The 11740-nt window shown below is 42.6% G+C and overlaps 1 protein-coding gene across 6 annotated transcripts; it reads left to right on the forward strand.

Annotated features, from left to right (window-relative positions):
• Positions 1 to 6533: 6533 nt before the first annotated feature.
• Positions 6534 to 11391, forward strand: LOC147434553 (arginine/glutamate-rich 1 protein). 6 transcript variants are annotated; one of them, XM_086491016.1, is made up of 5 exons: positions 6534 to 6885; positions 6964 to 7154; positions 7935 to 8216; positions 10734 to 10953; positions 11036 to 11391. In XM_086491016.1, exons 2-5 carry the CDS (start codon positions 7015 to 7017, stop codon positions 11300 to 11302), a joined length of 909 nt encoding a protein of 302 aa, XP_086347142.1. In that variant the 5' UTR covers positions 6534 to 6885; positions 6964 to 7014; the 3' UTR covers positions 11303 to 11391. The 6 variants fall into 6 exon arrangements, with proteins under 6 accessions (XP_086347142.1, XP_086347143.1, XP_086347144.1 ...); XM_086491017.1 differs by having other exon boundaries at positions 6973 to 7154; XM_086491018.1 differs by having other exon boundaries at positions 6534 to 6738.
• Positions 11392 to 11740: the final 349 nt, after the last annotated feature.

Genomic DNA, 11740 nt, shown 5'->3' on the forward strand with positions numbered 1-11740 from the left:
GTGATCTGCCTCGTCTTTGGAATAGATCAGAATGTCATCAAAGAAAACCAAGACAAAATCATCGAGGTAAGGTCTGAAAATATCCTGCATGAGTCGGTTGAAGCTTGCAGGAGCATTTGTTAGACCAAAAGACATTACTGTGAATTCGTAGTGCCCATACCTAGTATTGAAAGCTGTCTTCGGAATATCTGATTCCTTGATCCTGATTTGGTAATATCCTGACCTTAGATCTATCTTTGTAAATATTTTGGCGCCGTGGAGTCTGTCCAAAAGTTCGTCGATCCTTGGAATTGGATACTTGTTCTTGACAGTTACTTGATTCAACCCATGGTAGTCTATGCATAGCCTTAAGGTCCCATCCTTCTTCTTTTGGAAAAGAACTGGAGCACCCCAAGGAGAAGTACTGGGTCGAATGAATCCTTGCTCAATGAGTTGCCTAAGTTGTTCTTTGAGTTCGATGGCCTCCGGAAGTGACATTTAATAAGGTCTTTGTGAGATAGGTTCACACCCAGGGATAGTTTCAATCTCATGATCTACCTCTCTGTGTGGTGGAAGATTCGTTAGGTCTTCGGGGAATACGTCATCATACTCCCTTAGCCAGTCTGGTCGAAGTGAGGTATCTGATTGGTCCACCTTATTGAGTTTAACTGCATATATTTGCCGACCCTTTCTTAGTCCCTTCAAGAGTCTGCTGGCCTTAACTAGAATAGCCCTAGGTCTCTCATTTTCCCCCTGAATTAAGGCTTCATTACCCAAGTTATCTATAAATGTAAAGTTTCCTTGTGCACAATGGATATGGGTCTTATTTTGCTTTAACCAGTCCATCCCTAGTATCCCATCAAAGAATCCTAAGGGTAGGGTTCGAAATTGGGCAGAAGTTGGGTGTCCCCCTAAATCAAAGTCAATTTTGCCTGCAGAGTGTTGAGATACTACCTCCTTGCCGTTTGCTAACTCGACAACTAGCTTGCTTGACGGATACTTATCTAGCTTAAGCTTTCTCATGCATCTGGGTGAAAGAAATGAAAGAGTACTGCCACAATCTATAAGGAAGTTAACTTGTTCACCTCTTAGAGATCCTGGCGTATGAATGACTGCGTATTGCTCGCAACCATTGGGATTGTCAATTGCAGCATGTAGGGTTGCTCTCTCCACTGCTTCATCACCCACAGTTGGTTGAACTACTGCGGCATTCACTCTGGCGGTAGCTCCACGCCCTCGCCCTCTGTTCATTCTTCCGCGTCCTCCTCTTCCATTAACTTGGCCACGCCCACGGGTATTCAAGGGTATGGCATTGGCGTTGGTTGCATGAATGTTCCTGGGGCAATTGGATCTGTAGTGTCCATGCTCGCCGCAACCATAGCATCGAACATCAGGGAACTCCATGGTTGTGGTGGTAGCCACAATAGGGCGCTGGTTATAGGTTTGGTTGGCTGGTCTGTTGTCCCAAGCAGTGTTCCTTGCCCTCTTTGCCCAATGATTCCTCCTATTCTGATTAGCCTTTTGTACTTCGAGAGCTAGAGGTTTAGCCCTCAACAAGGCATCCTGTAGAGTTGACGACTTGAGAGCCTCCAGCCTAGTATTCAAGGGATCGATTAATCCTTGGCAGAACCTTGCCACCTGTTGTTCAAAGGTCATCTTAGGAGCATATCTCCGAAGAGTGACAAACTTTGCATAGTATTCTTCGACAGTTGAATTCAGCTGCCGAAGTGAAAAGAATTCATTCATTCTCAAGGTCCTATAGGCAGGTGGTAAATAACGTCCCATTATCGCAGCTTTGATGTCTTCCCAAGATTGGGAAGATCCTTTAATGTCCAGGTCTCTGCAATGTTGCTTCCACCATATCTTGGCATCGCCAGTCAAGCGGAACATCGCAAGCATGGTCTGATTTACGGGTTGGGTTCCCGCAGCTTCAAAGTAATCGTCCATGGCTTCCATCCATACTTCCGCATCTCTCTCCACATTTGCCCCCTCGCCCTTAAAGATCGGAGGTTGGGCTTGTTTGAGGAGAAGCTTCTTCTCTTGGGCTGCCGAGTACAGAGCAACAGGCGGTACCTACATGGGTTATACGAAATTCTTGATACCATTACTTGAATTTCAAGATAGACACGAGACTTTAATAAAATTCAAAATTCCACTTTATCAAGAGACAGAGATTCAGAGACAAAAAGCACTTTATTGATGGAAATTTATTACAATCGAAACTCCTCAAGGTTTAAAATGACTGATGACCGCTTATTACATGGCTTTATGGATTGCGTATAACATACGCCTAGGAAATGGTATTGACATGATGCACTACTTCATTCGTGTAATAGTTCTTATACACATTCTTGAGGGGATAATAAACTAAGATATCGGGCCGGAGTTCCGCTTTCAGTAATCCAAAGGTTTTGACTCGGTTTGCTGGAATCACATTGGTGACCTTCTCCAAGTGCCAGTCGTTGATGGTTTGGTTGGAGTTGCCCGAAATAGTCTGGTCTAATTGTGTGGGCACCAAGTAGAATATCTCTATCACTCTCAACTCTTCTCCCCAACGTATCTTCTTCAAGTCGGTAGCCAGGCATCCTAGCTTCCGAGCGTTGATGTAGTAAACCCCTCCTGGAAATGTCCAATCAAGTTCCCATCCTTTATCAATGCGAGTGGAGTGTGGCGTATAAGCCTTCAACAGAATCTCCATGACATCTCGCCTGAACTGGTAAACAGGGGATCTTCGAGCTTGCTCATAAATAAGCTCAAACACTTGGAACTTCCGATATTCGAGCACGGGGTCTTCCTACAACACCAATGCAAGGAATTCGGATCAAATACCTATATACTTTCAGTTCCTTTTAAATGTTCAAACAATACGACTTTATTTTCCCAGCCTAACCTAGGCTCTGATACCAGGTGTGAGGTCCCCACCCCGTCGTATCAAACAACGGATCTGATGGTAAACCTGGTGGCCACTAGATCTATAGCGGAAGTAAACAAAATGGTTCAGGGTTCAACTAGCGGACGATCTCTCATCACAAAGTGAGTCGAGTTCGAGCCTACTATTAACGAGATCTAGCTCCACCTCGCAGGGGAAGCGTACTTAACTATCTAACGATCCTAAGACCCACCTTCAAGGAGGAGAGAAACCCCGAGTGCCTTTTTCCCCATGTTTCAGAGGCACGTACTCTCGAGGATTCACCGCTCTAGGGGCAATGAGTAATACCAATATCGAGTAAGCACTATGGGGACAGAGAGTTCCCGACCAATCGGGACCACCCATCTCGTAGGCATTGGCAACCCGAGCCAAGCCCCCACTTTCCACCCCCACACTCACACTTCCTCGTGTGACCTAATTACTACCACAAAGGTTGTTCAACATAGATATTCCTTGTTTAATTCCGAATCACATGGTTCGTTAAAACAGCCCTTCAACCAGTATTGCAAACAACACCAAGACAGAATTCTAGTAAAAATTCTACTCAAACTTATTCATAAAAATTCCAATGTCCTGGAGGTACAACATCCCCCCTCCAGCGAGAGTTCACTCCTCCCGTTGTCGCCTAGCTTCCCATACAACTAGGTATGTCCACCGCATAGAAAGCAAGACGTGGGTTCCCACCGCATAGAAAGCAAGTCGTGGGTATCCACCGCATAGAAAGCAAGTCGTGGATTCAAGAGCCCTAACGAGGAACTCTGCCCCCTGTGATCAGTAGGGGGGTCAGGACTGATTCAACATTGGAAATAAAATGAACATGTCGAGCTAAATTTTCCGTAGCAAACATTCTTTCCTCTTGCAAACAGCATACCCATCAATCATTTCTTTCCTACTTTATACTTAAATGTACTATGCATTCAATGCCGAGGTTTCTGTCGGATTTCTCCAACATGTTCGGGGATATGTTCATTCCTAACTAATCGTATGCAATGTTAATTAAACAACTTGAATAGAAATTTGGGACCTACCTCTTCCATTTCTTCGTCAATAGCCCGTGAGATGGCCGGTATTTGCTCGTCCATGGGAGCCTTTCCTTTTTCGTTGACATTGCTTGTTCCCGCCTCGCGATCATGGGCACCACCGAAGCGCGTCCTCTTAACCGGGGCCATTTCTCACTACTTTAAATGATTAGGTTGGAGAAAGAGCTAAGGTTCACAAGCATCATAACAGTCCAATGGGTAGATTAGTGGCATCAATTAATCCCTCCTATATGAGAGTCTAGATTTCTTTCATAAAGCAATCATTAAGGATGGCACATAATCCTATGGGAACTGGCCCTAAGATAACTATTCGGCTTACATGATCAAGAATAATTTGGGATTTCACTATTGGAATTACCAGAGAATTGGATTAAGTATGATTAAACTATTTCCTAGCAATTTGATGATGCAGATTTATCCTATGCATATGTGTGAGGAAAAACCAATTCTTAGAGACTTAATGACGGGTTAATTTCTCCTTAATTACGTTTTAATGCATAAGAGAAATGAATTCAATTAAGCTACAATGTTAGTGAGTGATTACAATAGTGATTCTCTTCAATCTGCACAAATACTAGGTTACCGATTAATTACTATGCTAACTAGAGAGAGAAGATTTCTGATAATTATGCTCTAATCATTAATCGAGAGTGAAGAATGGCTGATAATTCAGCTATGGAATGATGATTACATAATAGAGTACGAATAAGGAGAATTTAGAGAGTAGTCATAGAGATTTTCGACTAGGAATAAGCATAATAGACAAGGAATTTAGATGGTAGAGAAAAAGATTTACAGATGGCATTAATTAAACTGTCGTTACCGTGATTAAGAGCTGGTAATCTTCTCGATTTTTTGATCTAATCGAGCTTCTTGAGATGAAAATTCGGCAGCACCTCCCTCCTAGCTTCTTCTTCAATAGGTGTGTGATTCGGCAGCACCTCCCCAATGTATGTGGGTGTGTGTGATGCATTGTGTGTGTGTGTGTGATCATAAGTGTGTGTGTGTGTGTGTGTGTATGCAGGTCTTTAAATAGGCTCCTACAGGCTGAAAATCGATCTGGGTTACTAAATGCATCTGGGAGCTTCTCCAGTTAAGCATGGCAAGTCCAGTTCTCTGCCCACCAAGTGTCAGGTTGGCTTGGTTAACTGGTTCTGAGACTGAGTTGCAGGCTTGGCAGCTTTCCCAAGACTCCCACAAAGCAAGAGGGCGCCCCCTAGCTGCTAAAGCTGATCTGGAGTGGCCTGGGACCTGTTCCCACACAGTCCCGGGCCCCCAGTACGTCCCCGGACAATTTTGTGAAAAATTGGTCTTAGGCTAAAACGGGTCATACGAATCGGATTTTGATGCCGTAAATTTCCATACGAAGCTCCAACTAAGGCATACTGGCCCAAGTACCTGCCATATTTAGTAGCCCCCGGGGTTCGAAAATGCATTTTTTTCAAATTCGGGGTACGGGTGCAGAATTTAGAGACGGTCGAGACTGAACGGGTCGGGTGATCAAAAACCTACTATTTTTGGAATTTTTTCACAAAAATTATTTTAATTCACATTTTGAAGCCTTATAACATTCTAAACATCATGGCACTGACAGAATCTGGAAAACTGCTAAAAATAGTAACTTATTCCATCGTATTCATTTCGTGGTACAAGGGTGCTCTTGTGATCGGGTCAGAGACCTTACAACGGAGAAGAGAGAATGAAGGTCCACCTCTTGTGTTGTTTTCTTGCCTCACAGGTAGCACATTGAAATGACAAAAAGGAACCCCAATTCCTTTGCAGAAGTAGACTTTATACTTGCATAGAATCCTCCTCTAAGGTTCCCACTTGGGGGACATTTCTCATAAAAAAGGCTTTTAAAAGGAATTAGCATAATAGAGGCTTGGCTCTGTTGCTTGGCTTTGTGTTGTGCCGATCAAGACATTGATGTTGGCACTACCTTGGAACGAGATAAGCAACAAGCAATAGATGATGACATTTATACAATCTACTCAATCACATATAATAGAAATGAATGTTGCTACATAGAGGTCACTAAACACTATAGAAATTGATGTCAGCTCACATCAGACAACAACCCACAAGGATGTGTATTGAAGCTAGACGTTTCATCACATTCTTGCACAACTTTAGTTTTGGAAAACTTGACACACGTAAGAATTTACAATTTCCACACACCTTAGATAAATTTACATACCTAAACTAAGAAACACGGGTACAATTGTAAGAAACATATTGTTTTGGTAACACATCATAAAAGCTAGAGTGACTTCCCTCGTAACATCCAATTTATTCCGTTTCTTCATTCCCCCAACCCTTGAAGACAAGTTTCAATTTAATTCAAGTGACCGAAATTTTGCATTTTTCAATTGATTTTTGAGGCACAATCACTTCTTTAACATGTCCAATCAACTGACCTCCTCTTCCCTTGCTCTCCCACTGCCTAATTCCTAACGTATCCTTCTTCGTCCCTCAACAACATCTACCAAGTATTAAAACTTAACCAAGTCCCATAGAGGCATTACCAATGCGGAAGTTCCACTTCTCTCCTTGAATTTTTATGGCCGGCCTCCTTATAATGCTCCATAGTATATTCACTTTACCACCAAGAGAGGGTTTTCCGTGTAAACAATCAGAGTTTTGAGCGAGACAATCATCAATCATCATCAATTTCTAGGATTGTTGAAGAGAGTTTTGAGCGAGACAATCTGCTACAACGTTGCCCTCCGTTTTTGCTGATCCGTGTTGCCGTGAAGACGCTAAGGAGCACCGTCCAAGGAGACATCGCAGGTAAGCCTTTCGGGTCTTTTTCTGCACAGAGAAAACCTTTCTCTCTGGGGAAGTGCGCCTGTGTTAGCAGAAACGTACCCGGAAAGTGGGTCTTTTGCTATGCTATGTGGGCTGTGTTAGTCATGGCGGAAAGTGTACTGGATCGAGGTAGGGTTAAAGAGTGTTCAGTTTAAAAAAAATGTTTTCATGCCCGTGAATGTACCCTTATTTTGCTTCATTATCAAGAATCAGCAGTGCCTATACAGAAGATTCTAGGGCTCTCTGAGCCTGCTAAGAATGGGACACACACGCTCGCGCTCAAGGTCAAGAACTCCTTCTCGGAAGAGCAGACGACGACGGTCCCCAGAACTGTCTCCTGTTAAGCATCGGAGCCGCTATGATCGAGAAAGCCGATCTCCGGTGCCTTCTAGTAGCAGGTTTGTTGTTGTACCACTTTCTTTTTGGCTGCTTGCATCCACCTACATGAAATATGCACATGGGATGATATTTGTGTGGCGGGTTTGACATTTATGGGAAGCACAGTGCAAGGTTAATCTCGGGAGGGCTTGGAACAGAGCTCTGACCTCGAAAGGCTTAACGAAATGTGTACGTCTGCATCCTGTTTTATAGCTGCAACGTGTGACCAAGGGTGTGAAGGGGAGAGGATGGTGATCCTTGAATTTTAAACTCATTCAAAGTGGGATTGCCTCAACTTACCCTGTCCTGGGTTCTAAAGGTAGTCTCTAGCTGGAGGTTGTGTAGCTTTGAATAGCTTTAATTTTTTTGAAGGGATAGGAAGAGTTGTGTTTTCAGGGTGGGAAGATTTCAAGTCTGGCAAAGAATGCTCATAGTGGTTTGTATTAATACTCAGCAACGATCTGGATGGTGTAACAGAAATCCTGAAAGAGGCGAGTTGCTGTGCCGCATGATGAAGAATCTGTGCATTTGCAAGGCAAAGAAAATCGCAATCCTACATGTTGATATTATGTTTATGTTCTGTTTGAGAAGCTGTTTTGGATGAGTGATGTGGGAAGCAAGGGTTTTGAAAGACCAAAATAGGGATGTAAGTCATTTGCGTGCTTTTTGTTTCAAGATAGCTAGGCTTATTCGTTTACCTGTTTTGCAAGGCGTTTTACCTATTAACTCTTGTTGATGTAGGGTTTGTCTTCGTTTGTGGAATTTTTGCATGAATTCTAAGATTTCTGTATGCACAACAGGCAGAGGAGTAGGTCTCCCAGCTCAAGGCGTCACTATAGAAAACGTTCTTTGTCTCCAAAAAGATACAGTCGAAAGAGCAGGTCACCTACACCGAAGAGGTACAGAAGTCGATCTCCAAGTTCCAGGAGACACCGAAGGAGTCCTTCTCCTGTTGCAAGGAAATCTCGACGTTCTAGCCACACCTCAAGGAGTCATGCTCATCGAGCCGAGAGCCCAGGCTCTCCTAACCGAAAGAAGACCACAGAGAGATCTCGAGAGGAAGAGGAGTCAGATAAGATAAGGTATTGCCTGGTTCTTCCACTTCCTCTTCTGCGCATTCGTGTATTTGCAGATGCTGGTCTCTTGATGAATACTGTAGTCTACCAGTGGGGTTTTCTTGTCGGTATTTCTTTGTACGCATCACAAAGCCCACTTATCTTAACTTTTAAGAAGAAAATAGAGGGGTCCATTTACTTAATGTGTATACTTTTACTTATTAAGGGAGGCCACTGTGTACTTTATTACAAGAGTACGTATTGCTAGATTGGTAGGAATTGGATAATATTTGGTGCAGAGGCCAGCCCTAAGGCTCACAAAATTATGGTTTTCTGTGAAGAGCTCAGAGTTTGTATCAATGAAAACTTTGAGGTGGTGGTTTTTTTGTAATATTAGTCTATGTGACAATTGTAAATATTAATCATTATGATTGGTTGCCAGATAGAGTCAAGGAGTGCTAGATCTCTTATCTGTCTGATCAGAGGTTCAATCAATCTCTCTTGCTAGGATTTGCTCTTTACATTGAGCAGAGTATAATGTACCATGCTTCTGAAGCGTAACAGAATTTGTTGTGCTGAGAGGAAGGACAAAATACAAGGATCCTGTATAAAGAGCGTAGCTGCTGTAAAGACATACTGAGTTTGTAAGGTTTTTTCCAGCAGAGTATGCATTCTACGTTCATATTGCAGTTTGTTAGCCAGCCCTCTATGACAATTTACAAAGGCCTTCATTCACCTTCTCTTTTGATACATATTTGCGCATATCAGTGGACCAATATTGCTCAACCACGTAGACGCTAATAGTTTTTTGTTGATTCAACTTCATTTGGCCCATCATTCAGATGGTAGACGTGGCAGATCTCGTCACTGTAGCTGATGTAAGATGGGCAAGGGAAAGGGTGAGGATGTGTTTTCTGATGGACTATATATACTGCATCAGTAGAAGTTACTCCTTTACAAGAATGCAAAAGCTGCAGGCCCTAGGCTGTTCTTTATGATGTTCTGGCTTCAGAAACAAACAGGATGCAAGGAAAACAGTTGCAATTCTAGATGCAAAATTTTAAGAGTGGTAGTATAGTTATAATAGCTACAGGTTTGAAGGAATGAGTAAGCAAAAGGTATGTGAATGTGCGGCTGGCCCTGTGCTGACATGTGGGATTGCCGTTTCCGTAGTTACCTCTTCCTTCTGGCGTTTCTGCTGGTGAATGGTCAAAAGTTCAGTGTACTACATCTAGTGTCAACTTATGAACGTAAGCTTTTGCATGGAAGAGCTAATGGTGGCAATTATCTACATGTTCCTTATCCTCCGTTGCTTTTCTATTTTTTTGGGTTGCTTTTGATGCTCTTTATGGTGTGTTTGGTTTGGGAACAAACACAAACAAGTCCTTTCAACATGTACCAGTGTTTGTGATGAATGCTATCATATGCCTTCGTTTAAAGCTTATATCTTCGGAAGGGGCACAAAGGAAAAGATGCCCGTTATCTGAACTCAAGGAGTCAAGCGGCCATGTCAGACTCAATGGAACTAACGATATTCATAGCAAATTTGTATTGGTACTTCTAGAGCTTCAAATCTCTTTTGGTTTATCTTGCGAGTGGCGGTGAGCTGTTTAGTGAGGTGTATGAAACATCCTTGCACTTCCCTCTTAACTGTTATGGGTTCAAATATCTATGCGGTATAGCAGGGATGTTTGATTTCTCAACGTCCATCTGAAGTTCTCTATGCTCCAGAGCGAGACAAAGTGGAAGGTGCATGAAGCACAGGAATTTGATTAATTGTTCTAGTGGCCTTGCAAATCAAGGTGCCATAGCACATTTGATATGCGAGGTTCTGACACACTTGTGTGGGATTATATATTCTGCTGGTTGGCTTCTCGTAGCACAGCCTATTACACAAGAGCTTTACGTATCAAAGCAACATGATTACATTGTTCGTTTAGTCTTGTCCGTGAAAGTTAAGGATGGTGCGCGATTGAATCCTGAATCCTGATGTTTGGAACTCTGTTGAAGTTGATTTTTTTGATATTTTTTATGAAACCCTTGCCATGCCTGAGATGGCAATTATCCATTGTATGTGCATGTTGTTCCACTTGTGTTTCTGTTATTCCCATTACTAGTCAGATGGGAAACCAAGTTAATCAGAGGACTTGAGATCATCTGGTCATCAAATTGGATAAACTAATTGAAGTCGTGTTCTCATAGGTATTGGCTGATATTTGTAAGTTTGGCAATCACAGACTAGTTAGGATTGGAGCTCGTTTGTTCCACTGTGCATGGGCCATTGTCCCTTTGGAGAGAAGAAAATAGCCTGTTTTTAAGAGGCCCTAACGAGAAACGTTTTCTTTGACATTGAATATCTTGAAGACAGGTCTCATGGTGATAGGAGATAAAGTGACATTTTTATTTTGGCAAGGAGAGGTACTTTTTACTCAATTTGGTAAAATTGCTCAAGCCGGCGACAACATGACTGTCATTGTTTTGTGCAAAGGCAGGCTTTGATGCCATCTCTTTGCTTAATTTTGTTTTTTGTGTTAATACATGCAGGAGGCAACAGGAGGCAGAGGTAAAATTAGTTGAGGAAGAAGCTTTGAGAAGGATAGATACTGCCATTGAAAAGATGGTTCAAGAGGCTTTAGACTCTGAAGAGCTGCGAAAAGAAGTTGACAGGAGGTTACAAGAGGGCCGGAAAAGAATAGCGGAGGAGGTTACCAGCCAAATGGTAAAGGAGAAGGAACAAGCTGCCATGGAAGCTCAGCGAAAAGAGGCAAGAGTTCTGTTCTTAATATTTGTATGGAAGGCAATTTGCATGTGCCTAGTGTTCTTACCCATGTCCTCATTGCTTACAGGATGCCGCTCGCCGCCAAGAGGAGGAATTGCAGAGAATACGAGAAGAGAATCAGCGTAAAGCTGAGGAGGCTTTGCGAAGGGCTGCTGAGGAGCAGGCAAGAAGGGAAGAAGAACGGTACCATGAGCTAGAGATTCTCCAACAGCAAAAAGAAGAGGCATTGCGGAGAAAGAAGCTCCAAGAGGAGCAAGAGAGGCTGGAACAAATGAAAATTCTCGGCAAGAAAAATGCCCGCCCAAAACTGTCTTTTGCTTTGAGCTCCAAATAATTATCGAATACATGCCCAGTTTGATGGAGCACTGTTGGTTTACAAAAGTGGTATCTTCATTGTAGTAAAAATGTAGTGGTGTTAGCATCTGTTCTTATGTTAATTGGGCATTTTATTATCAGTTAATTTCTTGCGACACGATTATGATTTCAGTGGTGATTTTATGGTGATCTAAACTTCAAGACTGATGTTCCAAGATTTACAGGGCTGAAAGTCTCCTCACAATGAATCACATAAGTTTGTGCATAGCCCTTTGCTACCAATCTGTTCTTGTACCAGCTCACTGTGCCAAACATGCATGTTTATGCGAAAGTGCTCTTTACACATGTCGGAGTTGCTTGGGTCTTGGATCATCAATTTCTCCTTGTAAATTCTTTTTCTGGGCGGGATGTGTGATTGGAGACGGTAAAGCGTTTCATTGAGATTAACATATACCAC

Source organism: Adiantum capillus-veneris, chromosome 19 (genome assembly GCF_014529385.1).
Source record: "Adiantum capillus-veneris isolate H3 chromosome 19, ASM1452938v2, whole genome shotgun sequence".
Classification (NCBI taxonomy): domain Eukaryota; kingdom Viridiplantae; phylum Streptophyta; class Polypodiopsida; order Polypodiales; family Pteridaceae; genus Adiantum; species Adiantum capillus-veneris.

Bases quoted from the DNA above. Each gene is read 5' to 3' on its own strand.
- LOC147434553 (XM_086491016.1), top strand. From the start codon at position 7,015: ATGGGACACACACGCTCGCGCTCAAGGTCAAGAACTCCTTCTCGGAAG. The intron at 8,217-10,733 runs GTATTGCCTGGT...TAATACATGCAG, and splicing joins GAGGAGTCAGATAAGATAAG to GAGGCAACAGGAGGCAGAGG. The intron at 10,954-11,035 runs GCAAGAGTTCTG...CATTGCTTACAG, and splicing joins TGGAAGCTCAGCGAAAAGAG to GATGCCGCTCGCCGCCAAGA.